This window comes from Mustelus asterias, chromosome 5, assembly GCF_964213995.1.
Source record: "Mustelus asterias chromosome 5, sMusAst1.hap1.1, whole genome shotgun sequence".
Taxonomy (NCBI): domain Eukaryota; kingdom Metazoa; phylum Chordata; class Chondrichthyes; order Carcharhiniformes; family Triakidae; genus Mustelus; species Mustelus asterias.
In genome coordinates, this window is record NC_135805.1 from 103,171,731 (window position 1) to 103,186,526 (window position 14,796).

The 14,796-nt window shown below is 41.8% G+C and overlaps 1 protein-coding gene across 1 annotated transcript; it reads right to left on the reverse strand.

The window, feature by feature from the left end:
* Positions 1-695: 695 nt before the first annotated feature.
* Positions 696-13,802, reverse strand: trib2 (tribbles pseudokinase 2). The gene is made up of 3 exons (XM_078213114.1): positions 12,270-13,802; positions 11,583-11,875; positions 696-3,890 (listed from the first exon to the last, which is right to left on the reverse strand). Exons 1-3 carry the CDS (start codon positions 12,540-12,542, stop codon positions 3,416-3,418), a joined length of 1,041 nt encoding a protein of 346 aa, XP_078069240.1. The 5' UTR covers positions 12,543-13,802; the 3' UTR covers positions 696-3,415.
* Positions 13,803-14,796: the final 994 nt, after the last annotated feature.

Consider the following 14,796-nt stretch of genomic DNA (forward strand, 5'->3'; position numbering starts at 1 on the left):
ATGAGAGTAGAGCAGGGTTGCAGATATTCAAAACACTGGGTGAGTTAACAAGAAACTCCGCTCCAGGCAGCAAACAGCTGCTGACATTGGTTTGATCAGGAGTTTACATTTTAGACCTCCAAACAAGGAAATTTGTTATGCAAGGAGTGTATTTGGGTAATATAATCACCCACTCATCTGCACTTAAAGTACCTTCAGTGGAACCAACAGGTCCAAACAATTGATCACACCAGAGGTCAGCTGATTTGCAGTTGTTGAGAAAGGCAAAAGAAAATAATGAGAACTTTCCGACAGAGGTGACGTGATTTAAAAACCCCACGCAACAAAATGTTTTAAAATTTACTAAGCTCCTTTCATAGTGACTGACGAGTGTTTTTCAAATATAGCCACTGTTACAAAAGAAGAAATGCGGCAGCCAATTTGCACACAGCAAGCTCACACAAACTGGAGTGTGTGAATGAATGGTAAAAATCAGCAGATTAAACTTAAAAACATAAATTATTCAGTAGTCTCTAACATAACAAATTGGATAGCCATTGAATATGGGCAGTGCATCTTCCCAAGTGTGTTGTTTAGCTACACAGGAACAGTGGGTACGCTTACCATCCAATCACCATACATATCCCCTTGTATCTCTCCAACCCTCCCAAGAGTAGAGTTGAATCCATACTCATTGGTTGAAGGATTTACACCTTTTGGTCACAAAAATAAAAAAAATCTACTAATTTAGAAGAAATTGGAGCACTCAGTTAGTTGTGCAATTCACAATTTATTTACTGAAGGAGAAGATTAGGACAAAACATCAAACCAAATACAATAAACACCAGAGGCAGTAAAACCCACCATGCAGTCTCCTCTGTTCCCCTTCCACTTTAGATTGAAACAAAGACAAGTAGTCCTTCTCAACATAGCACCATCCACAGAGTGAATAAAAATTCACTCCCTTTTTTGTGATTAATTTGAAAAATGTTAAATTAACACTTGGCAGGTCAGCTGCAGCTCCCCCCCCCCCCCATCCCCAATGAGAACTTTAATTAGCGATTCTCTTCTGTGTTTTTAATTGGCATATACAAGCTCTCCTGAAATGCAGGCAATAGCATCCATAAGCCAAATAGGTCAAGTAGCTGTACGTACATGCAACATACTATAAAAGCACAAATTCAAGTTAACAGATACGTACTACAGAGTCCACGTATACCTACCCAAGAACATGACCATTTCACAGAACTGGTACAGGCAGTAATCAAACAACCAAGGTACTGGAGACAACACAGGAAAAAAGTATGCAAGGTAAGAAAGTTCTAATATATAGCAATTTGGAAGCAGAAAAGTAATTTGACAAGCTAAAATTAAAAAAAAAAATCTACAACCTATCCAGGGTTTGAAATACACACTGCAGATGTGTCTGTGCTCAAGTTTACAAATATAGGTCCATAAAATGTGCTTGCATTGAATATAATTCTTTGTTAAAAAATGTCATATTTATACTTTATTTTCACAATACTTTAATCGTAAGCAATAAAGCAGAGTAAATTACTTAACTGTCAAGTATTATTCCAATTCTTTTTCTGAATCGCCCAACTTAATTTAATCGAGGCACATTATGCATTTACATTTAAAAAGGAGTTGTGTAAATGAACTTATGTTTGTGCGTGCGACTGCTTTACACCGAGCTCAACACGAAGGGAACCCACTAGACAAGTGGATTCCTCACAGTAAAGATATTCATGATTGGTCAGTTCCAGGCACCATATATATTTTTCAGACACCAGGAGGGGTGCCTCTGGACCCCTTCAAGTATCAGGAACAATGTTATTAACAATGGCAATCTATTCTTGTTAATTTCAAGCCATTTAATTTCATTTCAAAATCTTTTTTTTAAAAACTCTGAATTGTCAGAATTGACTGAACGTCAACTCCGGGATTCAATTTCAGAATTCATTAAACGATGTAGAATCAAGCCAGGGAACAGAATATTAGACCACTAACCAGTTAGTCATTCACTCGTGTAATAGCTTAAACTCATTTGTCTTGTGGTATTACTCAATTATAGGTACTCAACACTTGTGCAAGATGTTTTGTTTAACCAAAGTCTTTGTCGCACACTGAAGGTCCTGTGCTTGCAGCAGGGCAAGACAGAAACTTTGATTAAATAAACAGACACTAGTAAGTTTACTTGTTCACCAACTCGTGTTCAAAAAGTCTACTTTTAGCTGCCAAAATCAAGGAGCTATGCTGCAGACATGATTGCACAATCTATATCATTGTGACAGCACATGTACTGGTTACTGTTTTAGTAAGTATGCACTCACTTTTTCCAAAGAAAACACCATAAAATTTGATTGGTCTCAGGAGGGCTAGATAAAGATTGTCTCGGACATGATAGCTTAGCTTCATTACCATACCTTTACACAGCCAGAGGCAGTTGTAGCCTAGCTGTGGTGGAAGAAAGGACAGAGTAAAGCAGTGTGAAAAAGTGGGGAAATTTAAAGTATGTTTTTAACACTGTTGTGAGATATTGAAGTTTAAGATAAACACTACCAAACCTGCAAAAATTGTATTATTGGATAGGACACTTTTTTTTCACTAATGCAATGGTTCCAGTAGATGTATTTCAAACCCTGAATGTTTACCAATAAGGGCTTCCTTACCAGTGAAGTTACAGCTGACATTTTCATTTCAATAGATCCTACCCAACTGCATTGAAGTACTGTACACTCAACAGAAAAAAAAACTGTTTTCCCCTCTCGGGGAACTGAGCATCAACATGTTCATTTTCTGACAATATTTAGTTTGCTCAGAAAAAAAATTACACAAGATAATGAAAATAGCTACATATATAAACACAAGCAGAACTTTTATTTTAGCACCCGCATTTTATGGTCGGTTTTGTGAGCACCTAAATTTTTTTTAATGAATCACATTGAGTAAAATGTTAAAAACATCAGAAACAAATTTAGGAGACTCTTTACAGGAGGATTGTACATTCCCTGAATAATAAGAGAAGGAAAATAATCTAACAGTGCGATGCCAATGTGTTACATTGTGTCGAGGCTAATTAAGTTTCTATTTGTGATTTGCAACCATTATAAAATGAGTGATGAACTGCACAATTATGCATGTGTGCAGAATTCAGCGCTCTCCGTGGCTCCATGAGATGAGAAGCTGCAACATTTTACACTGCCTTTTCCTCCCAATCAATCTAACTTAATAGCAGAACCGCCTGATTAGTTGTGCTACATGTTAACCCTTTAGAAGTCCCACTCTGCTAGTCATTTAAGTCACTATACATTTTCACCACTTTTGCTACCAAGCTAGGTCGATTCAAGGTACCATTCATCAGTTCAGGAAGGATGCCATGTGGTGGATACCAGCTCTTAATATCTTCTCAACCACATCCAACCCATGGGTAAACTCAGTTGAAAAACGGGTCCAATTCAACATCCATATTCACATCAGGTACCAGCTGATCGATTGCTTCTTTTTCATTAGCACCATATCCGGAACTAGAAGCTGCAAAATCAGAGGCAAACCAGGGATGGTCCAAGATTTCCCGGGACGTCAGCCTTTCCAAAGGCTCGCGACGCAAAATGCTACGGATGAGGCATTTCGCCCGTGGGGAAAGAGTTTCTGGAATGTTAAACTGGCCACGCCGAATCTTACTGAAGAGTGAACTTGGTTCCACATCATGGAAGGGGTACCGTCCAACAAGCATTGTGTAGAGCATTACACCTAGACTCCAAACATCAGCTGCCTTACCGGAGTAGCTGCCATTGGTGTTAAGGATCTCGGGGCTCACATAAGCTGGGCACCCGTGCTTGTCTGAGAGAGCATCAACTTCACCATTCAAGATGCAAGCATCCTCCAAGCTTTCCAGCTTTACTCGAGTCCTACAAGAGAGAATCGAAAGAAAAATCATATAAACTTACCAAGCAAATATACTTTAGTGTTTCAAAGAAACTGCCCTACGTACAACATACTGCATAAATTAGAAACTGACTTTAACAACAGACTGGATCATTTTGCTCACTCCATGAATGGGTATAAATATAGATCCTACATATGATAGATTTGAAATTTCTGCATTTCACATTCACAGAATATAGCTACTAGCTGTCCATCTTTCAAATCTCTTGCTCCGTTATATGTTTTAAAGTTTATTTTAGTGTCACAACTCGGCTTACATTCACACTGCAATGAAGTTACTGTGAAAATCCCCTAGTCACCACACTCCAGCACCTGTTTTGGTACACCGAGGGAGAATTTAGCATGGCCAATATACCTAACCAGCATGTCTTTCGGACTGAGGGAGGAAACTGGAGGCACTGGAGAAACCCATGCAGACACGGGGAGAACATGCAGACTCCGCACAGAGAGTGACCAAGTCCAGGAATCAAACCCAGGTTTCTGGCGCTGTGAGGCAGCAGTACTAACCACTGTGCCATCCAATAAGGAAGGAAGTGAAATAACTGCAGTGACTGTGCATCTGTGTGGAGTTTGCACATTCTCCCCATGTCTGTCTGGGTTTCTTCCGGGTGCTCAGGTTTCCTCCCACAGTCCAAAAATGTGCAGGTTAGGTTGATCGGCCATGGCAAATTGTCCCTTAATGTTCCAACATGTACAGGTTAGAGGAATTAGTGGGTAAACATGTGGGGTTACAGGGATAGAGCCTGGATATGATGCTCTGTTGGAGAGTTGGTGCAGACTTGATGGGCTGAATGTCCTCTTTCTGCACTATAGGGATTCTAACTGAAACCTGTTCCTGCCATTTATAAAGCTATGGGCTTCAATAACGGGGCTTCCAGCCCTAAAAGGGATGAAATGGAAGTCAAACAACATTAATGTTACTTTCGGATCCTCACACATCAGACTCCCAATATCAAGACAAATAAATTACTCTTCTTCCCAAAACCAGGCAGTTCCTCAGAAACGGAACAGAAGGAAGTAGATCAAAACATCTTGCACGCCACAACCCACAACACAGTTATACTGGCAGGCATAGGAGCGAGTCAGCTCTCTCATTTCTTGCTTATGAACTTCAGAGACAGTAAATAAAGCTAGCTGCACAACCAGCTCCAGAGATCAAAAGCAAATTACTAAGATCTTGAGTTAACATTTTAAAAATGGTAAATCATAGGAGATAGACACTAAAATGATAGCATACTTATACACAAAATTCTTTATTAAATTGATTGAATGTAGCAGGCAATCACCTCTGAAGACAACACTACCCTTACATGGAGGATTATGGAAACTTCAACTCAATACAAACCTAGCTTATAAAATTAACATGCACCAGACTTGATAAAATCATTACTCATGGAATAGTGACATTTCAGTTTCCAATTCAATATTTCCTTCAAACCACCCATTTAAATGTACAAGACTTGCAGTATAGCTTCAATAATTTATAGAACTAGGCAGTGCATTCCACATCCTAACCACTCGCTGCATGAAAAAAAATTGAGATTTTCCTCATGATTACTGTAAATCCACGCTCTGATTCCACTAATGGGATCAGTTTCTCCCCAGGCCCCTATAGCTATGAATAGCTCTATCAAATCTCCTCTCAACCTTCTCTGTTTTCCATGGCAGTCTCCTCCAATCTACATAACTGAACTTCCTCATCCCTGAAAACATTCTTGTGAACCTTTCCTGCACCATCTCGAAAGGCCTTCACACCCTTCCTAAAGCGTAGTGCCCACAACCGGACATAATGTACCGGCTGAGGCCAAACTAGTGTTTCATACAGGTTTGACGCAAGTTCCTTGTTTTTGTACTCTATGCCCCTATTGATAAAGCCCAGGATGCTGTACGCTTTATTGACTGTGCTCCCAATCTGCCCTGCCACCTTTCGAGATTTGTGCACATATAAACCAAGGTCCCCTACTGCCTGACAGTGGGGGAGGTCCCCAATACTGGGCACTCTACGTGGAAGTTCTCCCTTTACTTCCTCTATTCATGTTTTTGTTTTACTAGAACAGTATAAACCAAGGTGTCTCTATCCTTTGTGTTCTTCCTACCAAGACAAATCACTTCACAAAGCAAATGCAAACCATCCAATACATAAAAAACCCAATTTTCACAACCGTTGCTATGGTCTACCATGAACCAGCATAAATTTTTTGAAAATCATTGAACAGTATTTAAATATTCAAAATAATCTTTCATGCATTTAGGATTTTCATCTTGGTTTGTTTCCATTGCGATACTGTGCATGACATTATACATGAAATTCAAATCACCGGCTGTCTCAGAATGAGCTCTTTGTTACATCAATTCCTAGGATATTGCAGTGTAGACAGATTTTCATTACCTTCAGGTGCCCAAAGATGGAAACTAAAAAAAATACATGAATCGAAAGCAAAGCATTTGCCTATCATACAACAAAGAGTTAAAAGCAATACAATATTGCATTCATACTACGGGCAACAACTTCTCAAACAATGGAATTGCTTGCTGAATCACAGCTTAGGAACAAAATGGGAGCAAATTATAGCAGCAATCTACTCTGAATGGGCAGACTTCCACACCAATGACAGGCAGCTTTCTGCAAGTTCAAAGAATGTTACAAATAAACAAAGCATTATTCAATCAAATAATTCAAAACACCACGCAACTAAATATAAAAACTGCGACTGCACAACTTGAACAGGAATGCCGCAATTTATTTTGATATCTGAACAATCTCCTCCTTGTTGCAACACTTCATTTGGAAATCATTAAAGCTCAGCTTGTTCAGCTCCCTGGTTAAATGCACATTCAGCATTCGCACATCAATGGACTGACTAATGGGAGTCAGGCCCTTAATGAATTCTGCCTCAGGTTAAAAGTTTTCAGCCATTACATTTTGCTTTCTTACAAAATTACATATTTTATTCATCGCAGCTCCAGTCTCTCAAAGATCATGTCATAAACATGGAGTATTGCTACAGGTCCATACAAGAAAAGTTTCACGTACAGTCACAAGTCCAACCTCTGGTCTCAGCTAAATTAACTCAGGAATCCACATCACATCACATCCACATCAGTGCCTCGGGGCTAGATTTAAAAAAAACACAAGGGAAAGAGAAATGGCCCCTGATCATTAATCGGGGAGGCACACTGTTGGAAAACATGCATCTGTGGGAAAACATGCATCTGTGGGGTCAGTTGTGATATTCCTCATGATTTTGCCCATCAACCCTCACTATTGAGTCTGATACATAAAGAACACCTTACTCAAGCAGTTGAGCCACAAAGTACCAGAAACTAATCAAAATGAGCCATTATATTTGAAGATAAAGTGTAAGTTAGCAAACTTAGAGCGGCAATGAAGTCCCAGCAATTAAGAAATGGAACATCCATTCAGGAGACACCAAACTGTGCAAAATGCAGCCTCAGCTGTCAGTGAAACAAAGCTATTCTTCTCAAGCATTTCAACAGAAAACTTAATCTCCAATGTTGCTGCTTAAAAGGGGGATTGACTGAGAATCAGTAAAGATAACCATCACACCTCCAGTATATCTAAAACAAATCCCTGAAGGAAGATATGGAAAATTTTGCAACCTAAATCACCCCAGCTAATGGGAGTAATTTGTTGGCAATAAAAATTCAAAGGAAACTGAGTTGTGCAATTAACATAGTCTAAAATACGCACGTACACTTTGAAGTTTAGAGGCACAGAAAACCATCACTGCTTTCAAACAGACCTGCCACCGGAGTCAGAAGGATTAGTTACAGAAATTTGGTAAATGGCCTAAAAATCTGTAAATTCCAACCTGTGTTGTTAACTCAAGAGTAACATGGAATTTCTAGAACAACTTCATCACTATGGAACACAAACACTTATGGAAGAATAATGATACTAGGATTCTGCTGCTGACACATCACATCTATCCCAAACAAGGCAGAGGACATTGGGAGTCACTTCAACATCACAGACTGGCACTACACCACTTGGGCAACCACCTACCAGAAATTCAGCAGCATCTGCATTTGTTGCTTTCAGTTAACTAATTCAAATTTAAAATTTAAATTAAATTAATTTTTTTATTAGTCACAAGTCGGCTTACATTAACACTGCAATGAAGTTACTGTGAAAATCTTCTAGTCGCCACACTCCGACATCTGTTCAGGTACACTGAGTGAGAATTTAGCATGGCCAGTGCACCTAACCAACACGTCTTTTGGACTGTGGGAGGAAACCAGAACACCCGGAGAAAACCCATGCTGACATGGGGAGAACGTGCAAACTCCTCAGTGACCCTAGCCAGGAATTGAACCCGGGTCCCTGGCACTAAGGCAGCAGTGCTAACCACTGTGCCACCGTGCTGCCCAATTCAGGATATTTCAAATAATCAAAAGTAGCCCCAGAAGCAAGAAAATTGCTCATGCAATCTGATTCATGGTATGAAGTTTAGTGAATAATCTAAACTCTGGAAAAGGATATTGAAAAATATTCCTGATTTCATTCAACACTCTGGTTAGAGATTCCCATTTAGGTTCAGTGGCTGGTCTTCCCAAGAACAGAAAGCTTTTGACTAGGCAGCTTGTTTAACCATTCACAGATATAATTGGGCAGACATTCGAATTAATAACACCTCCCACCAAAATATCACTATCAAAGCTAGCAGATTTATCAAAGTAAGTAAGGACTGTACTCTAACCAGAACGAGAAACATAAATGGGAGAGAGCTTTTAAAACTACTGTGAAAGCCAAAAGAACTGAGATACATAATTTCACTGCCAGGTATTCCATTTTGCTTAGATCTATTGTTTTTTTTAAAATGTAAGCAAATGTGACAGAAAGTGAGCTTCTGGTGCCTGAAGCATCATGCATTTTGAATACTTTTCCTGAAATTTGAGTCTGATAATACCTCTTCACATCCAAATATATTATCTGTACGAGTAGGAAAATTGTTCACCTGTGAATATTCCATTTCTACCACTAGATGCCACAAGCTATTTATGTAAAGTCTCAGGTGACTTAACAAAACACAGTAGTTGAAATAAAGACTAATTTGTTATGCAAGCAAATGATTAGTTAATTCTCTTGTCTGCAACACAAGCATTGTCAGCTCACAACAGTAACAAATTTGCAGCTCAAGGTGAAACTGGCATGCAGACACATCCCTTTAAAACAAAGAACCAGCACATAAGCAGCTCTGGCCAATTTCCTCTCCCCCCACACTTTGCAGGATCAGTGAGTATTTAAACGCTTAGGCAGACATTAACATGTACAGCTGGCCACTTAAAGTGAACATATTCTCAACCCAAGTTAGGTAACTGTAGTTGTTGCAGGAGGTTTTTTAAAATCTACGTATTTCATTGCATATTAAGCATTTAGGCGACAAGATTTTTTTAAATTAACCACTGAAAAATTAATACTAAACAGAAAAGAAACCAACAAAAAGAAAGGCATGTGCACAAATAAAGCAGCTGCAAAGTTACACCGGCAAGTCTGGATTTTAAAAGCTCATTTTTTGTACCTTTTCTGGGTTTAACATGATTATCTTGAATGCTGTCAGATCTGATTTCAATTGAAGCTTTAAATCCTTATTAACTGTAGCAGTCATAATAACTAGAGTGACCTCCTCCCCCTGCCCTCCACATATATAGGCTGAGTCACTCTGACCACCTTGGTTCTTGTCCATACCCAGCTGGCCATGGGGAAGCAGCAAGCGGCAGCTGTCAATACACTGGAGGTCTGCTATGAGCAGTAGGCACTGCAGGGACTGGTGCATATGGGTAATACTAAAGATCCCTTGAATTTATGATTTAGTTTTCTATTTGCTGTAGCCCCTTTTAAAAATGCACTTTTGTTTAACGACACTGGAGCAACTTTTACTATTTAAATTTTTAAAAAGAGCATACATGATCTGATAAGTGCTCCTGTGGCTTCTACCAAGGCAGGCTTTAATTGGGCATAGGGAAAAGGCAATAACGCCATGCAGAATAAACCTTTCCAGCTTATTGCAAAAACAGCTGTCTAGGTAGGCAGCAGAAGAGAAACTACGTGTTGCCAACGCCTTCCCATTTGTTTGTGAATGAGACCGCAGAGCAGCCCGCCGGAAATACGCTTGTGTCGCCATAGAGACTTGGGGAACCTGCTACCAGGGTAAGCCTCATCTCAGCAAGACCACAGCTCAAGAGCTGAATGCAAGAAGCAGCTCACACACACACCCAGCCCAGCAACTGCTGCGGCTGGAGACTGCAGCTTGAGCAAGAGCAGGGTACCAGTAACCACGGAGTGTTTTCAAAAACCCAAGACAAAGCCAGATCCACATTCTTCCCCCATGGCCAGCTGAGAAAGTCCACTTAAAGAAGTGCTGCCGAACGCAAAATTAAACAGTTCTACAGTCTGCCTTTCAAACTATGCTTCGGTTGCTGAAGGAACTCATAGTTCAAATCGACATGCAAGCTCTTGCGGTTCTACAGCCCAGAGCCAGTCAGCCGCTGCACCGCAGATACCGGGCTACACGTGCCCAAAACACATTGTGGCCAAGCACTGCACCCGATTCCTAATTCAGGACCTTTATTAAACAGTGCATTGCTCTTCCCAATATATACACCTGCATTACAACTAGTAGCATTCTGCTGTTCGCTTTCAGCCTTATTCTTAGCAACCAGGGACCACTTCCTAAAGAATAAACCAAACATCGTTCCTTTGTGCACGGAGAGACTGGGTCCACGTTTCTATTCTGCACACAGGGGAGACATCAGCAGTGACTCACTATGCTGTTTGACTGTAGTACTTGACCGCTGTTGCAGATTGTTTAAAGGTCGCCCCACTTGCACTGTCAGAAACTAACTTCTTTGCACAAGGGACATGCAGTCAATGAAGCAAAGGTTGCAGAAATCTAGTGGCGGCTCGGGGATTATCAGCGTGCATGTTTAAATTCGGAATCACATTCACTCACACTGCAGTAAGCACGTGGCTGACGCAGTTAGAGTTAGTTCTTTGAAGTTTTGCACCAAATGTGTTAGCTACAAGGCAGACTCCCTCCGTTACTGTAATCTGCAAGTTTGTGAGGTTGCACTGCGTGGGAAGAACACTTAGTATCTTGTAACAAAGCAGCCCATCCATGTCAATAAAGTCGGTGGTTGTGACATCCCCAACGTGATCATTCTGCCTAAACCCCAGTGAGCATTAGCTGAAACTATAACATTTCAGATTTTTGTGCCAGAGTGCTGATCAAACATGTTCAATGTCACTATGTGCCTTTACTATTTAAACCCTCAAAAGTTTAATCGTGTCGCAGCCACTAGTTCTGTAGGAGGCTTAAAAGCAGGAGACCCCCACACGTGGGACAAAATTCCCCACGAAAGGGTTAATAAGAGTTGCTAAAGTTGTATTAGACTTCAGCCTCCGAAATCTTGGCCTAAACAGAAACCAGCAACGTAATAATGAGTTACTTTAAATATTTACCAACTGATACAAACGTCACTGGAAAGAGATCATTGGAGTGTAACAGTTTAAACAAAGTGCAGAGGTGGCTTGATACTGCTGCATGGGGCGGCCTTACTGTAGGCCACGGCTTACATTGAAAGCTTTGCCTTATACTCGCTGGATTAAAACGGCCACGGACTGCCAGCCTTACCGTTCCTCGTCTTTAAATACAAATTTCCTCAGTTTGAGATCTCGCAGTACCACGCCATTGTCATGGCAGTGTGCTACAGCAGACGTTATCTGATAGAATAATCGCGCTGCTTCATCCTCTTTGAGCCTCTTGCAAGTGCGAACAAATGAATGCATATCCCCATGGCTCTTCTCAAAGAAAACATACGATCGCTGCTCCCCTAGAAGAATTTCAGTTATCTGGTTGATGCTTTCATGCGCAGAGAGATAAAAATAGGCTGCTAATGTTTCCTGATATCGACCAACATCGAATACCTGCGGAAGCAAAACAAAAAAAAAGTGAATTTCGGCACCCTCTCTTTCCTATACTAACCACTGCATCGGGAAGCAATCGGGTCAGGTGGTCCCGCATATTCATCAGTTAGACACAATGGCCCACATCTTGCAGATCTTTATAGTGCAACTTAAAAGTTTCAATAGATATCCCCTTCTGAAATCGCATTACTCAACGAAAAAAAACCAAGCTCGCGATTAAATTACAAAAATGTACTAAGTTTCATGGATCCAACTGCTCAACGTCCCCCCCAATATTAACAAAAGAGGCTGTACTTTCGTTTGCCTCTGGTGTATTGTGTGCACACACGCCACTGATTCGGAATCAAATAGCGCTTTACTGGTTAAGCTACTGGAAAAGCTTATTTTCTGTTACCTTGCAAACGAGCTCCTCGCCGCTATGCAGATGCACAGCCCCGAAAACGTGGTCACCCTCTAAAGGCTCCAACAATAGATACTGTCCGATTTGAGAAATGCAATGACACGAGTTAGGGGTTTCAGGTGGGCTGGGGGAGCCGAGGTTCGGGCTGAAACTCTGGCTGCAGTCACTAGTCCTCACACAAGATAATTCTTCATATTCGTGGTGAGCCTTGTGCCTCGATCGTCCATACCTCACAATGCTGATTGGACTGGATCTCTGTATGCTCATGGGGCTGTAAATAGTAGTCCTCTTTATAAAATAAAAAAAAGGCTTCACTTCCAAAGCGTTCACGTTTGTATTAAACAATTCAGTGAGTTCTGTTTACTCCAGAAAACTGTTGGGAGTCTTCCCCCCCCCCTTTTCTCTGGCACTTTGGTCTACACTTGTAGGGTCCAGTTGTTATATTAATTGTTCCCCCAGCAAGAGTAATTCAAAATAAGCACCATTTGGAGTGATAATGCAGAACGTTGTTTATTGCTACAGTTTTTTGCATAGATTGTTGGGAGGAGGTCATATATATATATATATATATATAAATAAATGCAGCTTTCAGAGCACAGAAGAGTCCAAGGCAACCACTGATGTTGTCGAAGAGGAACTCCAGCTCACAATGCTTTTTGTTCTTGCGGGTTACGTGCGGGCAGCGAGAGCAGAGCGAGTGGCCGAGGCGCTTTGCACACAAGCCAGCCAGCCAGGTGGCGAGGGACGGGGGAACTCGCTCCGCTTCCTCACCCTCTTGACTCTAGGTGGCGTCCGCTCCCCTCTGTCGCCGCCGTCTCTCCCCCTCGCTCCTGTGCAGCCGAAACAAAATAGCCTCAAACTATCATCAAACAAGAAGTCTGGCATTCACCCTCTCGTCATCTGCTCTGCAACGTCCAAGTACAACTTCAACAAGGAGATTTATTTTGCACTCATTGAGAAAGTCTTTGGCTGGCGAGTACTTTCCGATTTTTTTTTGGCGAGCACCTATTATATATGCATATGGATATATATAAAAAATCTTCTTCTTTACAAAAAAAAGTAACAGTCAAGGACAAAAGAGATCAACCGTATCGTGTTCCCACCGTGCAAAGTCTTAATTCCTCCAAGCCTAGGTTCCAAACACACAGCGATGACTTTCAAACTCCCAGAGATGCCTTTTGCAAATTGCACAGTTGTTGAGATGACGACCTTGGGATGCACAATTTTTTTTTGTTTGGATCTTTGCAAACACAAAAAAAGCCGGCGGGGGAGGAGAGAGAGAACAAAAAAAAATTGAAAAAAAACAAAAGAAAATAAATATCTGCAGCAGCCTCTCTTTCTGCTCCTAGGTGAAGGGATGATGGCCGTTAGGACAGGGCCGATCCCCTCTCAGCAACAGCCGACATGAACCATCATCTTTCCGCTGCCTGGTGTGTGTATGTGTGGAGTTACGTGGCTGCAATGTGAATAATGTCAGCAGCAGCGCGCACACTGACTCCCATTCACCACAGCCGCTGACTGCGGCTCCACTGCGCCGCACACTAACCTGATAAGTCAATGGCCCGCTTCCCCGGCGCCAGCCGCCTGTCAATCACCGGGGGGGAGGCGGCCGCCGCCCATTGGGCGGCGCAGCCGTCAATCACCCGGGCGGCCGCCGCCTATTGGACGGCGCCGCCGTCAATCAGGCGCGTGCGTCACCGCCGCCCATCAAATTAGGCTGCGCTCGCCCGCTCACTGGGTTAAGTAGGTGATATCCCTCCGCACCTTCTGTGTGTGTGTGTGTAGCTCTCTCCTGAGTGTTGGAGTGCATTCAGTTGCACCCAGTGACCAGAGACACGGTAAGATTCCCCCTTCCCTTCAGAGTAATGCTGCAAAAAATAAATTCCTCCCCCCTTTCCCGATGCTCTTGGTTTTTTTTGTTGCAAGGACAAGGATTGATGGAACCCCCCCACCCCTTCCGCGCTCTATTTTCTTGCTACTTTGGTATTCAATGAAGCGGCGGAAGGAGTGGGACTGGGTGAGGTGTGTGAGCCGGCCCAGCAACCTGATCCTGAGCAGCTGCGTCTCTTTATTCATAGTTATTCATAGAGGAGGTGAATGCTGAGGACAGCCTTGCGCAACACACTCAGGAATGTAGGCAGCAGGAAGAGAGCCACAGGCAACTGCATTCTTTCTGCTCCCTCCCAAAGTCATACAGATGTAGCATAATTCCTGGTGTATTTAGGAGTTACAGGTGCATGTAATAAATCTCTTACCCCCCGACCCCAGGCACAGATTATTAAAGGTAATGTTTGCACCTTAAGTTTGCAACCATCAGAGATTTAATAGTTTACGTTAATTTTACCAGGTTTTCTGGCGTAAATGTTCATAAGAGTTATTTCATATATTGTGTATTCCCTAAGAAAAAGATGGTCTCTGACGAAGGCACTCAAAATGTTGGTTCTATTCTCTCTTCACAGATGCTATCAGACCTGCTGAGACTTTTATGTTTTTGTACCATAGTCTTCCCCCCTGGTCACGG